The sequence below is a fragment of the Colletotrichum lupini genome, chromosome 7 (genome assembly GCF_023278565.1).
Source record: "Colletotrichum lupini chromosome 7, complete sequence".
In the NCBI taxonomy this organism is placed as follows: Eukaryota; Fungi; Ascomycota; class Sordariomycetes; order Glomerellales; family Glomerellaceae; genus Colletotrichum; species Colletotrichum lupini.
This window is the reverse complement of record NC_064680.1, coordinates 437,973-455,086: the sequence shown is the minus strand read 5'-3', so window position 1 is coordinate 455,086 and position 17,114 is coordinate 437,973. Positions and strand designations below refer to the sequence as shown.

The following is a 17,114-nucleotide window of genomic DNA, read 5'->3' as shown; positions in this document are numbered from 1 at the left end:
CTTCGGTGGATTGACAAGGATTCTCACTATTCTCGAGGCTGGAGGCAGTCGGGCTTCATCGTTGATATATGACTGCTTTTCGTTTCAAACCTCGGAATGAAGCCGTCCGAATTTGGACTGTTTGAACCCCTCCCCCACGTGGCTTTTAGCCAGATCATCCCTGGACCAAAGTTAGTTCCCGTACATCCGTATATCAGCCAAAGTGTGGATGAGACATACCTAGAGACGAAGATGTTATGACGAGTCAAGGGTTCCCCGGTTGTGGTGGACAAGCTTTGCAGACGAGATGCCGGGTCCCCAGTCTCCATGTTAGTCCCGGCGCCGAAAGCCTGCACTGGCGCACTACTCCATTCATCCCACTTGCATGTCTAATGTCGTCGGGCTACGTTGGAAAAAGCAAACATCACGCAAAGTCACATTTAACCGTCCAGACCCGACGAGCAAGGTTCGGAATGGATTGTCAGGCCAGACACAACTTCGGGAGTGGAAAGTAGCAGATTCTGGGGGAAGCCAGATGGGCTATTACTGTTTCCTCAGATATTGCTTGTGCCGTTCTGGGAGAAATACTAAGCGATAACCGGCCGCAAGGAAATCAATTTGGAAGCGTCAGTTGGCTGAGATATACGGCAGCTTGTGAACTTGACTCTTTACTTATGACTCTACTAACTCCGTCATCGTCATCACAGTTGATAAGAGAACTCGGACTTGTACGGTAATTGTTGGTGCGTGTACTCAATATTACACATCAAGCAAGTAGGAATGGCTAAGTAAGCATGGCTTGGGATAATGTATAATGCATTAATGTAGACAGTAATGATGTACAGTTGTATTCAGAACCGTTCTGGGCAATTACAGCACCTTGCCTTCACGGTCCATGATCCCACGAAGACCTTCAAGTGATTAATCAAGTTTCCCAATCTCATGAATCCATCTCTGTGCCGAGATCGCGTGGATTCGCACCTGAGCCTTTGGCTCTCCTCAATTCTTCCTTCCCTTCCCCTTCTTGCACTCCTTTCTCATCTTCTTTGCAACTCGTGTACGTCGGGCTGCAGCCTCGGTGAGCTTCTGGGCTCTGGGGCGGGAAATGGTTGTTCCCAGGCGCTTCAAGGTGGGCTCCTTGCAAAGTTTCGATATGCACTTCTTGCGGAGTTCAATCCAATGGTCGAAGGCTTCGTGGTCCTCCATGGACTCGAGAATCCCGGTACCATCGGTGAATTGCTCAAAGGAGAACTTCACTGTCTTATTTGTGATCATATCGAACCAATTGAGAACCTTTTGGTCGGGGTTCCATTGGAACTCAATGGCTGTCGAGGTGCCGAGAGGGGGGCTTGGCCAGCGAGAATACGAGAATGGAAGGTCGTCGGCTTCAGAATCTTCCTCGTAAGCTTTGTAACGACACCGTGTTGCCCACCAGTCGAAGTTGGCGTTTTTAAGTGTCGCGTACACAGTGTGTGCCAATTTGACTTGTGTGAGATCCTCCAATGAGGGATCGAGCTGACTTATGTTGATCCATGAAGAACAGCTCTTAATCAAGTTGGCCATGCTCTCGGCTGGCCCATATGGACGAAGTAGATTTGCCCAGGAATCTAGATCGTCTCTAGCGCTGGTTGCCTTCAGCTCGTCTCTCGATGAATCAGACGCGATGTTTGAGAGGAACGGCAGTCCCATTAAACCTCTCTTAGTAATAGCCATGTTGTCAGGTATATCGATACCCTGAACGACGATGTGTTTGGAGAAGATCTTGTGACTCTTATCGTCGTCGTTGCTGTGGGACTGTTCTTTGCGCACATATCTCGGCGCTGAGCTAAACAACAAGTCGGACGTGTAATCCATCTTGATAAATGAAGCGTCTGAAAGGGAACTGATGATGACAAGTGTGTCAGGTGATGCTGGAGGCAAGATACTGAAGCAATGCAGTCAAACTGCGGGCGGTAAGACTGAGTAAGATAGAGTGGTATGAGTGTTTGAGGCGGTGGGAAGATGATTGAGTATGGAGGATGCCAGTTGGAAAGAAAAGCAAAAGAAATATTGCAGAAGAAGCGATTATATAGGGTCAGCAGCAAGAACCTTCCCGGTTTTGACACCCTTCCAGCCCGGTACGTCTTGTTCTCGCCGACATCGTGAGCAAATTATACGAATCAAACCATCCGGGCACCTCTTTCGCTTCCGGAGATAGGTTTTGAAGGTTGTGAACCGGGAGTGAAGAATGGATCGACCGGCCTGAGGTAACTGATAGTGCCAAGAATGAAGCCGCAAGGTTGTAAGATACCAAAATGTATTTGCCTCGTTCCGTCCAACACGTCAACCTTATTCGTGGAACGAATGGGCACTCTATTGACTGAGTTTGGCCGTTCGAAGATACGGAGACTATGGTGATTTACAAGTAGATACGGAAGCTGACTGGATTCAAGGCATACACACAAAATCACGCAGGCATAGTTCCAAAACACAACAAGTAGCAGGTGGATTTTGTCATTTCTATCACTTGCAAGTCCGCATATCTGCAGCCTGCATCCGGGGATATCTAGTTCAAGGAACTGTACACCATCTGGAAACACGTCAAACGGAGTATTGGCATAAGAACTCATTACCAAGACTATGGTTAGGGTTCCGTCCCTTGACCCCCTAACACCCGTAGCGGAGATGGGTACCTGCAGCCGCCGTCCCCCAGTAGACTAGCCTGAACCCAGGAAGGTGGCTTTTGGGGTATCCAGGTGCCTTATCCCAACCCCAAAGTTTCATTCCACAACATCTTACTTCTGCCAAACCATGGGCCCCTGGCTTACTTACTCATGAAAGCGACTCTTAAATCAAACTTGAGGTCTTTGTATACAAGTCTTTGGTGTAGCAAAGGATCACTGCTACACAGCCCTCTCGCCCAACGCTGTACACAGCAACGTCCCCAGCCGAAGTTCTCATCCACGACCATGCCGAGACGTACCAGAGCAAGTCTACAAGCTGAGATCAAGGACGAAGCAGGATCTTTACCTATGCTAGCTAGCAATGGAATTATTCCACCAAACTCCTCGGAGTCAATCCCAACGCTGCTCTTCGAGGATCACTCCAAGTGGGAGAGCTACTTGGAGAACTCGTACCAAAATGCACTGGGCGTTTGGCTCAAAATTTCCAAAAAGAACGCCGAAAAGCCAACAGTCACGTATGATCAAGCGCTCGATGTGGCGCTATGCTTCGGCTGGATCGACGGGCAACGCAAAGCCTTCGACGAGCAGCACTTTATCCAGAGGTTCACACCACGACGGAAGAACAGTCTCTGGTCAAAGAGGAATGTTGACAAAGTTGCGGCTCTGACACAAGCAGAACGCATGAGACCAGCTGGACAGGCTGAGGTTAACGCCGCCAAGGCCGATGGGCGATGGGATCGAGCCTACTCTTCTGCAAGCACGATGGAAGTGCCTTTAGACTTTGCGGAGGCGTTGCGCCGCAACAATGAGGCAAACAAGTTCTTTGATGCTTTGAATAAGACACAGCGGTATGCCTTCCTGTGGCGGATCGAGACGACGAGACGTCCAGAAACGAGGAAACGAAAGATAGACCAGTTTGTCAATCTTTTAGCTGAGCACAAGACAGTATGAAAGAAGTTCTCGACTACTGATGGAATTACGGAGTTGGATAGTTTTATGCATGTGTTTGATAAGAACGAAAGAACTTCAAGCAATGGGTCCCTGTGGTGACCGGAATGTCTGCAATGTGAGCTTTGTATTGCAACTTATCCATTTTTCCATGCGTCCTTCGCTTGGTTGGCCACATCAGGAAGTTAGCACCCTTATCCCAAGCCTTGTGGAATTCAACCTGCCTACCGTCGCGACAGAGGAACTATGAAAATGATCTGAACCAAATCGTTTGTGCTTTTGAATCGGAATTTGTGTAACCATGTAGTCATCCACGTTCTGCGGAGTCATTGGTTCACGCCAATATCCCCAGCTATCCTTTTCCAATATGCGTACATGTACCGGTAGATTCTTAAGACGCTATCAAGCTTGGAGTGAGAGCGGGCGATGTTCATGCGATAACATGTGACAAATGAGCCAAAGATCAGGTTCGAAAACCTTCCTGATTCGATGTAGAGCATAACCATAGTAGTATGGGTGTTGGCCAGAAAAGAAGTGCAGCGTCTGACTAGGGGCTGGGCGTACATTGCTGGTGTTGCTGCATGATTCGATCGGGCGATTGCACTGGACAGGGCATCAAAATAGCACAAGTAGCAGATTTGATTTGACTCACCCGCGCCCTTCGCTCCGACATTTCTACAAGTCGACCTTTTGATTCCCATCTCGAATGACCGATCTGGTCTGACCCGACATGTTGACAACCCGCAGCAGAATAGCATGGAGGCTCGTGGAAATCTGCAACACCTTGCTACTCCAACTTGCGCCCTTCAATTTCATGGTGCTGATGAGGCCAGTGTTCTCCACGCTAGGCAGCAGCCGTCAGCAGCGTCATTCCAGGGGTTCGTGCATTTTCCCGATTCGGATTACCACCATGGAAGTACGGAGTAAGCATTCTACAGTTGACCGTCAAGTCATTACAGCCAATAGAAACTTGGAGACTGTCTTGGCATCCTACCTTTTATTTCTTTCCTCATTGTCGAGTCACTTCTACTGCTACATCTCCGTTGCTTGGCGACATTCAAATTATATGTATCAACAGCAATCACGTTCAGCTTCCCAGGGCAGTTATATGTCCACAACGTCACTAAGCCAGACTTCGACCTGGCAATCCAATCTGAACTCTGCTTGCCGATTTTTCTTCCTCCATAGGGGTTAGATGATTATCTTTCACGAGAATGATGGATGACCTACTCCCTCAAAGAATCGTTCGAATCGCCCGGCAACTCTCGGTCACCCCGGCTGAGCTCATTGAGCCTGTCCTCGCCGACCTCCCATATCACCGCATCCTCGACCTTCTGGGAACTCAGTATGGCGCAAATTCTCCTCACGGCACGTCCCTTCAGTCAGCTCTCGGCAACAGCAAAGCATGGGTGGTACTACGCGATCAACATCTCGGCCACTTGGCAAAATCCTGGGTAGCTTTGAACAGGCTCTCTTTGTTATCAGAGGGGCAGCTTGTTATGGCAACGAAGCCAGACTCTGAATTTAGGCCCCGACATGCCAAGGCTTCATCCTCTGCTTTGCCGGACTGGCCACGTCCCACAGCTGTTCTCGAAGATGACCTGGTGCGCGCCTTTTCCAGGATGATACTTCACAAGGAAAAATTTCGGGATCGTGGCACCAAGCTCTACGCCGTCATACAGTATCTGCCCAAACCCAAAGATTCAACAGCTTTCCAACATCCGCGGACTGTTGCGGGGCTTCGCGCCAAAGGCTGGAAACCTGACGATTGCGTCGAAATTATTCCACGTCTTGCCGAGGCACAGATACTTCTCAATGATGAAAAGGCATCAGAGCTCCACCGTCTGGCCAATCTCTACGAGCAGTTCCCAATGTACCTGAAGACTCCCTTGGCACCTCAAACCCCACGGAAGAACATTGCTCATGTTCCTCGGCAACTACGTTTGTACGCTCGAAGAGCGGGACGTACACTATGGTCGTTTCGGTACGCCCACCCAATACTGGTACCATACGACTGGTGTCTCCAGCTATTCCATGCTGTCAATGAAGAGCTAGACTACTCTTTGGACCTACAGAAGACAAGAGACGGCATCCAAAGCATTCGCATCCTCGAAGATACCCTCCCGCGCTTGAGCTCGACTAAAGGGGTGAAGCTTCAAGAGCTCAAGAACACCATGCCTAGTACTCCGGCAGAATTGGAGTGGCTTGAGTCTTTTATGCGTGTCGTTGAACAAATAGAAAGTCGATTCCCCGAACTAGCTTCAAGTATGAAGGAGAGCACTGCACACCAGCCCTCCGAGGAGAGAACTGCCAGTCCTCCTGAAGTGGCCGAGGACCCCCCAAGTGTTCTTCTGGGACCGTCCGACTATCAACACTTCATCGCGAACTCACGACTTCAAGATGTCGCAAACCAACTACGATATGATTTTGACCTGTCGAAAAAGACTGCAAAAGACGAAACAGAGCTGCCCAGCCTTCTCGCTCTTTACATGCCTCCGTCATCTTCAGCTGAATCTAAAAGAGTTTCATTCCACCTTTGGCCCATCCTTGATCCAGGTATGCGCCAACTGCTATTCGAGCAAATGATTGAGACCATCAAGACAAAACTCTCCGATACGCCTTCAGAAGCCACTAACGATAATCCGTATGATCGGGTGCACCGGCATATGCCAATGGGCAGTCGGAAACGAACTTGCTACGTCTGCCGCATGGTTCTCGATAACCCACATCCAGAACTGGGATCGATGTGCATTCCTTGTGGAGAGTTCAACCTCGCGGAAAGAGCTTTGTCGCTACCCGAGAACATGTCACTAAATGACAAGACCGCTGTCGTTACTGGTGGACGCGTCAATCTCGGCTTCCACACGGCCCTGCGGCTGCTCCGTTGCGGTGCTGCTGTTATCGTATCGTCACGTTATCCCGAAGATGCGCTCTCGCGATACCGGCAGGAGGCAGACTTTGATGACTGGGCCCAGAGATTGAGAATCATTGGGGCGGATTTTCGAGCAGCAGCTGATGCTTTCGCTCTGGTCCAAAGCATCAAGAAAGTTCTACAGCAAGAAGGATGGGATCTTGACTATCTGATCAACAACGCCGCTCAAACTCTTACGGATCCCCTTAAGAAAGAGAAACGCGCCATTGAACATGAGCAGTTTTTGCTTGACAAGCCGTCGGACGATGGAAAAGGCGTGGTCATACGCCAAGGTTACACACCCCGTGTACGAGGTGGTGCCGGCAGTCTTCCTGATGGGGTGAAAGGAAAGGTTTCTGGTAGTGTTGCTGGGTCTTCAGCTCCGAAAAGCAAGTCCGTTTCCGACTCAATGTCTAAGTTGCAAATATCTGGCACAGACGCATCAGCCCCATCATCTTGGGTTCAGTCACTCTCGGAGATCCCTTATGAGGATGTCATCACGGCACACAGCGTCAACACTTTTGTGCCTCTGATATTGATCCGGGAGTTGCTACCTTCGATGCGAAAAGGTGGTCACATTGTCAACGTCTCATCCAGAGAAGGTATATTCGAGTCAACTCAACGCAGCTCCGCTAAAAATAGCAAGCATGTTCACACCAATATGTCAAAGGCTGGGCTGAATATGATTACGGAGACGGAGGCGCCGATGGCTTGGAAGCTAGGCGTGGCCATGAACACTGTTGACCCGGGCTACATGAGTGCCGCTCCCGAATTCGAGCAGGCTTACGGTGGCGAGCGGCCCATTGGTTAGGAGGATGGAGCTGGCCGGGTCCTGTGGCCCATATGTCACGAGTTATAGCACGCAGCAATGGGCATACGGAGTATAGTAAAAGTAGCTTAACTATTAAAATAGAAATAGATAAAAAGAAAAGGTCTATATATACGATATTTAAAATAGATACGTGATTTAGTACGTAACGGGCACTTTATAAAATATAATTATTATCCTTATTATATAATATACCCCCTAATTACTATTACTAAGGAGCTATTATACTTAAAATAAAATCTCTAAATACTTTTATAAAGGCCTAATTTAATTAAATATAAATAAATAAAAAATAAATATAAGGGATATACGTCTTTTAAACTGCGTTTATTATAAATATATCCCTTTATTTAAAATAAATAAAATCCTAACTTAGAATAGTATATATTTTATTATTTTTAGTATATAAATTATTAAGGGCGAGGCTACTTAGCTACTTTATATATATTTAAATTCTTATAACGCTACTTAGCTATTATATTTTTTTTTAACCTTTTATAATTATTATAAATACCCTCGTTTACTACGCGCGCGCACTCGTATTATTAAATCGTTTATTAATTTTATTTTAAATATAAATATCTAATACATTTAAATATAATAATAAGTTTTATATAATTTTTATAATACTTTTTATATATATATTATATAGTTTATTAAGAGTTTAAATAAATAATAATATTAACGAGCCTTTTTAAATTATTATTCCCTTTTATAACCTCTTATTTATTTATTAAGGCCCGGTTACTAAACTCTCCCTTTTTAATTAAGAGGATATTAAAGTTATTAATTAAAACGCCGAGGATTTTATTAAGTTCGAGGCTCTTTTTAATAATTATAATAAGGGTAATAATAAAGTAAATAATAATAATAAAAGCTTTAACGGGCTTTTACTTATCCCCCCCTCGGAGTTTAAAAATAAAAATAAAACTAGTTTAGATAATAAGCTTTTTAGAAAGGGTATATTATATATTTATTATTTTAAAAGTTTATATTTAATATTATTTTAAAGTTTAAAAAACGTAAAATTAGCTTTTTTTAAAAGGGTAGTAAGAAATAAAAAAGAACGCTAAGAAGCTAAAGTACCCCTTATAATAAATATAATTTTTTTTATTATTCTAAGCCTATTTAACGTATATTTAATCCTTAAAAAGCTTAAAAGAGAGGCTTTTAAAGAACGAGAAACTTAATATATATTTTATTTTAAAATAGCCCTTTAATATATTAATTTTAAAAATAGTAATTATTATTTTATAAAAAGTAGTAGCCGGTATACGTACTATTTTAACGGCCGTTTAGTTAAAGAGTATATTAATATATTAGTTATTTTATAATTAATAGCCTAGGTTTTTATTAAAGCTATTATAAGTAATGCTCTCTTTTTTATAAATATATTATCCTTTTTTATTATTAAAAAGCGCACTTTTAATTATAGTTTTAATAAAATATTACCAAGTTTTATAATATTATTTACTCAATATATAATAATTAGAAAATATATAAGAACTATATTAGCTTTTATATAAAAGACTTCTTTAACGCGCGCCCCCGGTCCTCTTTTATATTTATTATAATTATTTATAACTAATTTTTTAGTATATTACTTACTTTTATACCTTAAGTTATTAACTTAATAATTATTTTAACTCTCGCGCTCTTTATTACCCTTATTATTCCTAGCTTTATAAACTTCGAGGTATATAAAACGTATTTCTTAGTACGTATACTAACCCTCTTTTTTAATAATACTATACTCTTAGTAATTATATACTTTATAAACTAAGAGTTTAAATAATAAGTATAAGCCTAGGTCTTATTTTTATATATATATACTTTATAAAATAAGGTTATTTTAAGAGTTTAGGCCTTCGGGCTATAAAAAGTTTTTATTTTATTTATTTTAAACTTCTAGGCCGTATTTTAGGTTCTATTTATTATTTATTTTTAAGTATTAAGTTTTCTTAAGCATATCTTAAATTAATCATTTTTAATTATTTTAGCTATTTATAATAGCTTTTTACGTATTATAAAAGTTAAGAAATATATTAAAATATTCGAACTTAGCTCGTGAAAGGTTTTTAATAAGTCTATTTATTGGTATATTTTTTATTAATATATAAATAACTTTAAAGCTATTTTTAACGTACTCTTATCTTAGCTATATATTTTATATATTAATATAATAAAATTAAGTAGCTATTCTTTCTCCTTTTTTTATAACGAGTCGAATTGTTTACTAATTATCGTAGTTAACTAACTATACTTTTCTTAAGTTAAGGGTAATATCCTTAAAAAAGCGCTTTAGAGCTATAGTCTCTTTTATAATTTCTTTAAAATAAAAAAGCTTAGCTTTAGTAATTAATATTATAACTATTACTTAGTATATTAATTTTTATTAAATTAAGTTATTAAAAAAGAATATTAAATATCCTTAAAATAATTATTATATTACTTTATTATTTACGAAACTAGTATCTCTAACTAAAAATAATAATTACGTACTTAGTATACTACTATAATAGAGTATAAAATATCTTATTATATAGAAATATTAAATATAGTAATTAATTATTTTAATATAAGTTATGCTTAAGTTAGTTAAGAACCGTAATAATTATAAATAAATAAAAATAACGTTTAGTTTAATTATAATAACTATATAAAGTATACTCCTAACCTTCTCTTAATAGCTCTTATAAGAGATTAGGCTATAAGCACTTAACCAGCGAGGCTACAATGTAGGTATGGGTATATTATAAGACTAAAGCTTATAGAGTCCTTCGTAAGGGCTCTGCTTCTTAAAAAGTTCTTTTATAATAAGATCCGTATACCGGTCGCTAAGTTATCGGCGTCCTATTACCAGCTATATCCCAAATCTATTATAATTACTCCCCCCTTACGTAACTTTAGTCCCCAAAGTTATTACGTAATATCTTCCTTTGACGCTAATAATAAAGCTATTAACGTCGTTATTCGTAATAGATTCCGTAAGGTATTAATAATATCCTTTTTTACTTAGGAACAAAGCATTGCTCCTGTCTCTTTATCTAACGGATACCTTATTATTATTATTTAGTAATAGCGCGCCGACTAGTTACTAAGTTAGTGGTGTATATTCGTAGTAAAGTATTCCGACCGTCGTAATATATAAGAGCCTACCTAACCTCGCGGTTATTATTATTACTAAGCTATCGATTATAATAAAAGATTTTTTATCCGTTATTAGTTACGTATTTACTTTTTCTTCCCTCCTTTTATTTAGCGACCGTTTTACAAATTCTTTCTTATATAACTATACTTTTTTTCTTATAATATTCTAATTCCGTATCGTTTCTTAATTACGACTCTCTCGCTATACTATCGCTAAGTATCCGCTAAAATATCTACTATTTTACGTATTTAGGATATACTTAATATAGAGTATAATCCTAAAAAGGGCTTCCGCAGTCTCTGCGGCGGTGCTCTTTATATACGCTACTTAGCTAGTCTATATCGCGATATTAACGAGCTTATCTATATCCGTAATAATACCTTTAGGCATACCGAACTTATATTCGACCTCCTAATATAGGATACTTACTATTTATACTACGTTAAGTATCTTAACGGTAAGTAAGAACTTCGCAAACTTTATTATATAATAAATAATAACTATAATACTATTATACTCTACGCCGTTACTACGAGCGCTCGGCAATAGCCCCGTAATAAAGTCTATAAATATTTTTTAAAATAGGTATAAGGGTAGTAATAGTAACTATAGCTACCTATACGGCTTATATCTTAGGGTTATAACTCCTAAATAATACTTATAGTTCTTAATATATTCCTAGATATCTCGTTAGATATCTTCTTAATAGAACTTCCTTTAAATTAGCTCGAGAGTTTTCGTAGCTCCTATATAACTTACCCTATAGTCGTCATAGTATTAGTAAAGGATCTCTATCCGAAGAGACTTTACTTAAAGAATAACGAGTTTTTTTTTAAAAAATAGTATACCCTATTCGTTGAGCGAATATGCTCTTAACTCGCCGGCCGTAGCGCGAACTCTTACCGATTATAATATATAGAACTCGTCTTTAGCCTATAGTCCTCTAACGAGCTCCTTAGTCTCTAGCGAGAGATAAGAAGCAAATACCGTTTTACCCCTCATAAGCTCCTTTATAACGGGGCGTAGGATATACTATTTCGGTATAATAACCCTAGCTCTATCTAACTCCTCTTTATCCTTACCGGACCGTTAACGAGCGTTCGCTAATAACTCTCTTACTTTCTTACCTCGAGTCGTTACGGTAGTAACTATTACTATTTTATTAGTACGCCCTATAACACGCTACTAATATAGGGGAGAGGATTCCCCGTCTTTAGAGCTAGCCGATATCTAGCCGGGATTATAAAGGGAGGCCTTAACTACTTAAACGTATACCTTAGTAATATTATTTTTATTCTTTTAAGCTAATTATTCTTTATTAAATATTAGGTAGTAATTCGCTAATAAGACGTAGCTTCTAAGCTAGCGTAGGGAGGACGTCTTTATAAAGCACTTCCCCCTCTATATAATCTAGCCTTTTAAATAGACCGTCTACCGGGTTCGTTTTCCCTAACTAGTATTCTAAGTTAAAATTAAATATTAATAGTTTATATACCTATCTCGCGAGCCTTCCCTAAAGGTCCCGCGCCAGTGCGCCGATTACTCCCTTAAGTACCTAGTAGTTCGTTAAGACTATAAACTTTTATAAAAAGCCCTAGAGGTAGTAAGCCCAGTGCTCTAGCCCTTTTACTATAGTAAGCAGTTCTTATTAGCCCGTAGCCCATCGCTACTCCGTATCCGTAAGCTTCCGTAACTAATAGGCAACGGGTTACTATCCTCTATTAGCCTACTATAATAAGATTGCCGCGATAGCTTTAACTAAAGCGTCGGTTTCTACCCGTATAATACGTTATAGGTTCTAGTACGTAAGTACGGTCGCTAAGATAAAAACGACCTTTAGCTAATTAAATACCTCGTCTACTTCCTTAGTTTACTAAAAGTCCCTTGTTTACCCCTTTTCTGTTTTTAGTAATACTATTATCGGTATAACAATGCCCGAGTATTTAGTAATAAACTTCTAATAGAAGTTATAGAACCCTAAGAACACTTAGATATCCCTAATAGACTCTAGCGCCTTCTAGTCGGCAATCGTTCGCACTCGCAACGAGTTAATCTCGATTCCTTTTAATATAATAACATAACTTAAGAACTCGACCCTCTTTTAATAAAACGAGTACTTTAATAGTTTAGTAAAAAGCCCGTATAAACGCAGACGTCAGAGGACCTTCTTAATCCTCCGTATGCTACTCTTTTATTATTAAGTAGATTATTAGATCGTCTATATATACTATATAATAAGTATTTAGTAGGTTAGCGAGCGCTCGGTAAATATACGCCTAGAACGTCGCGGGTGCGTTCGTTAGCCCGAAAGGTATAATAGTATACTCGAAGTAACCGTATTAGCTCCGGAACGCTATTTTCTATCGGTTTTCTTTTTTAATTTAGATACGGTAGTAGGCATCCCTAATGTCTATCTTTAAGATCTATTTTGCTCCGCGAAGCCTATTTAGGAGCTCGCTAATAAGCGGTAGTGGGTATTAATTCTTTATAGTTACCCTATTTAGCCCGCGGTAGTCTACGTAGAGGCGCAGCGTACTATCCTTTTTTAATACGAAGAGGATCGGTGCCCTAGCCTTACTAACTAAAGGTATAATACGACCGTTCGCTAGGTTTTTAGTAATATACGCGCGAAGCTTATTAAGTTATTTCTTACTTAACGGATAGATAGGACTATATAGTAGTTTAGTACCCGGAACTAGGTCGATAGAGTGTTCTGCCCCGTTATATAACTGCGGTCCCTTTGCCAATTACTCGTTAAACGTCTCTACCTCTAATTAAAGTTCTAGCAGTAGACCCCCTCGTAATTTAGTCTCCGTTACCCCCGCAATACTTCTTATAGTAGCAATATATAATACATACGCCCTTTTACAATTCTTAACAATATTACGAGCTATCGCCTCTAGTTCGGCGACCGAAATAGGCTCGTATAACTATATATTCGTCGCTATATTAATACGAATGCCCTCCTAGCCTATCGATAGTTACGATAGTAAGAGGTCTACTATTCTTTTATCCCTATTAACTACGGCGAATAGTTACCGAATCTTCCTTAGCTACCTATAGTAGTCGATAAGGAAGAGCGTTAACTAATAGGCTTTCCCCTAGCCTACGGCTTTACCTTAGAAATCCCTTAACGAGGGAGCTATAGTAGTAGCCGGGGTTAACCCTAAGTGGGTTACGAGCCTAGTGCTAATAATATCTATTTCGGAGCATATATCCATATTAACTTTTACTAGCCTTTCGGTAATACCTCGTAGAACTATCGCCCTACCCTTTATAATTATTTTTATCAGTACCTTTTTAATACTTAGCATAAGCGTATTAAGTATATTACCTACGCTTACTCGTTTTTTAATAAGTCGACCTTTATAACTCTCGGCTTAGTAATAACCCGTTAGACGGTTACTAACGTTAGTTTTGATTAGGGGTACGTCGGCTTATCGTTACCCCTACCTCCCGACTTATTTTTTTAGTACTTACTAGATATATAGCCTATCTTATTATACGTAAAGTACTTAATATTACTACTACGACGCTTTTATAATAGCTCGGCGCGAGCACTCTTATTATACGGCTTTTATAATATTACTCTTAGTAAGTCCTTAGAGCCTAGCCCCTTAGAGCTCTCCTTACTCTTTTTTTTATAAAAAGGGGATATTTAACGTAGTTATTTTAATAACGGATATAGCCTCTTTTTACCGTCCTTTTATAACTAGTCGCCGCCCTTTTACTAATTTAACGATTATAGTCTATTAGCCTCGTAAGCTATATCGCGTGCTCTCTTAATTAAGACCCTATAATAAATTAAATCGTCCTATAGCTAAAATAGTAGTCTAAAAAAGAACTAGTATACCTCTACTTTCGAATTTTTTATATCTTTTATACCTAGGTTATAATAGATTACTAACTACTCGGCGAGGAACTAGGTAGGGGTCTAGCCCTCCTTTAGCCTCTTCGTCCTTAGTTCTCTATAGTATTCCCGTTCTTAAGTCTCGGGGTCCACGTACTATTAGCAAATAAACGCTAAGAAGTCGCCCTAGGAGAGGGGATCCTAGAGGCTCTTTTTATAATTATACTATTACGTTTATAGCGATAGGGATATCTTAAATAGGGCCCATTCGATATGCTATTTTATAATACTTTTTGCGCGAAGCTTATTACCTATCTCTATAGTAATAATCTAGTCTATTACCTAAGTACTCGTAGACTCTTCTCCGATCGGTTTATAGTTATAAAAAAGAGGCTTTTTATATTCTCGTTAACCTAGACGCGTTACTAGCCGCTTAGTAAGCTATCGGACGAGCTCCTCGTATCGACGCCGTTCTTAGTTTCGATCTTCGATTATTATTTTTATCGTTTTATAGAAGTAGGTTATTATTAGGCCTATAGGGTCTACTAAACTAGCTATCTTAGTACTACCCGCGCCTTTATACGCGCCTTAACCTCGTATATTTAATAATTAGTTACTAATAAACGCCCCGTTTATAACGAATAGGGTCTTTAGGATATTAACGGGGTAACTAGCCCGTAAGGGTGATCTGCCCCGATTATCTTCTTTGTCTAGTTCTTTTATAAACGCTAGTGTTCGGGTAGGACTTGCCCTATAATAGGCTCGTTCTCCTAGATAGAATGGGGTTAAGTAGTTAACTCCGGATAGTTATAGCTCGTCGGCGCTAACGGCTCTTTACTAACGGCTAGGCATTGTTTTATTAGCGTTCCGTTCGTTTCCGTAATTTATTATTACTTATACTAGTTACTCCGTAGAAGTAGAAGCTTTAGAATTATAAAAAATTAGGCTATAAGTACTTAACTAGCGAGGCTATAATATAGGTATAGGTATATTATAAGACTAAAGCTTATAGAGTCCTTTGTAAGGGCTCTACTTCTTAAAAAGTTCTTTCGTAATAAGATCCGTACACCGGTCGCTAAGTTATCGGCGTCCTATCGCCGGCCGCATCCCGAATCCATTATAGCTCTTTATTTTCTTTTTTATTACTTATCCCTCGTTTAGTTTAAACTCTTTTTAAAAAAGAGGGGTAAGTAAATATAATAAATTTATAAAGTTAAAGTGCTTAATAACTTGCTAAATATATACGTTATAAATAAAATAAACCTTATAAGTAGTACGGTTTTATAAAATCTATATTCTAAAAAAGTAATTAATCAGTCTATTCTTTTTAAAATTAATTTATTCTTTTATATTATTAACGATCCCCTAAGCTACTTTTTAGTTATTTTAATAATATAAAATAATAAAGTTATTAATATAAAATACTAATATTACCTTCCTATTTATAGTTTAGTAAATATAGGTCTCCTCGTAGCTATATATTATATTTATATTATAGAATATAAAAATAAAAGTTTAAAACTAAAGAATTAATAAGTTTTAGAGGTTATATAGAGCGCGTTAGAGTTTACTTATTTTATTAATAACCTTATATTTTTCTAAGAGTTTAATAATTATTAGCTTTTTATTCTTAAGAAGCGCGTTAAGGAATGCGTTAATAGTATTATATTAGTCTATTTTAAAGTCGAATTAAGTAGTTATTATTATTATAAGCCTAAAGGCCTTTATAGTAAGCGTTAAAGCGTACGTATTTTATAAAAAGTTAAGTAGTTATATATCCCCCCTTATATATATACGTACTTTTATTTCGCTAACCTTATTATTAACGTCGTATTTATAAATATATACTTATTTTAATAAAAATAGGATCTTTTATTTAGGATTATAATTAACCTCTTCTTATATATTAATATCCCTTAGCTTTTTTATTTTTATATTTATAATATCCCTAAATAACTTTTATAATTATAATAAAAGATATTAAATATTATTAAACCTTTTTAATAAGCTCTAAAAGTTAATTTTAATAAGTTATAGTTTTTAAACTCCTTTGGAATACTCTAAGTAGGTCCTATAAACTACTCTTTTTACTACTTAATAAAATATTATATATCCTATACTACTTTTTTTTATAACTTTTTACTAATTAAGTATAAAAATAAAGAAAAAGCAGTCCTAGAGACGGTTATAGTAATTATTATTTGTTACGAAGGTAACTTTGTTTACCTTATTATTCGCCTTATTATCAATATTACGTAAGCAAACTATATACCATATTAATCTACGATTTCTGTAGATTATTATAGGTATTGATTATGTAAGCAATACTGCTTATATAAGCTTACGTGAGCAATGGAAAGTACTGGAAGGTAACTGAATAATCTGGAATTTACTCGAGGCGGAATTACGTACTACGATTACGCATTCACTTACGTATACGCTTATTAATTATATCATAATTAATAAGCAATGGAATATTCTAGTAGGAGGTTTTTATGCCTATATATAGGCGTGTATTTGCCTACCTAGACCTTTCGTTAAGCAAGCAACTTCTCATATAGTAATTCAACTATATTACTCTCTTTACTACAAAAACCTCTTTTATATACGCTTATTTCCCCTATATTCATATATTCTTACTTCTATATGAATATTCACTTTTTATATTCTTTATAAGAATATCCCGCATTACCTCGTTAAAGCTATACGTGCTAGATTATTTCTTATATTTAAATATAAGAGCGTTACGAAGATATTATTATTAAAGCGTTATAAAGGTCTAC

The 17,114-nt window shown here is 38.4% G+C and overlaps 4 protein-coding genes across 4 annotated transcripts; 2 read left to right on the top strand and 2 right to left on the bottom strand.

Annotated features, from left to right (window-relative positions):
- Nucleotides 1-978: 978 nt before the first annotated feature.
- Nucleotides 979-1,833, bottom strand: CLUP02_13179 (uncharacterized protein; the record flags this gene model as incomplete). Its single annotated transcript, XM_049292123.1, has 1 exon — nt 979-1,833. One exon carries the CDS (start codon nt 1,831-1,833, stop codon nt 979-981), a length of 855 nt encoding a protein of 284 aa, XP_049149269.1.
- A 959-nt stretch (nt 1,834-2,792) lies between these two features.
- On the top strand, nt 2,793-3,593 carry CLUP02_13178 (uncharacterized protein; the record flags this gene model as incomplete). The annotated part of the gene is made up of 1 exon (XM_049292122.1): nt 2,793-3,593. The coding sequence occupies one exon, from the start codon at nt 2,793-2,795 to the stop codon at nt 3,591-3,593; it is 801 nt and encodes a 266-aa protein (XP_049149268.1).
- A 75-nt stretch (nt 3,594-3,668) lies between these two features.
- CLUP02_13177 (uncharacterized protein) lies at nt 3,669-4,647 on the bottom strand (the record flags this gene model as incomplete). Its single annotated transcript, XM_049292121.1, has 6 exons — nt 3,669-3,753; nt 3,819-3,908; nt 3,966-4,193; nt 4,270-4,434; nt 4,497-4,522; nt 4,615-4,647. 6 exons carry the CDS (start codon nt 4,645-4,647, stop codon nt 3,669-3,671), a joined length of 627 nt encoding a protein of 208 aa, XP_049149267.1.
- A 157-nt stretch (nt 4,648-4,804) lies between these two features.
- Nucleotides 4,805-7,312, top strand: CLUP02_13176 (uncharacterized protein; the record flags this gene model as incomplete). The annotated part of the gene is made up of 1 exon (XM_049292120.1): nt 4,805-7,312. The coding sequence occupies one exon, from the start codon at nt 4,805-4,807 to the stop codon at nt 7,310-7,312; it is 2,508 nt and encodes an 835-aa protein (XP_049149266.1).
- Nucleotides 7,313-17,114: the final 9,802 nt, after the last annotated feature.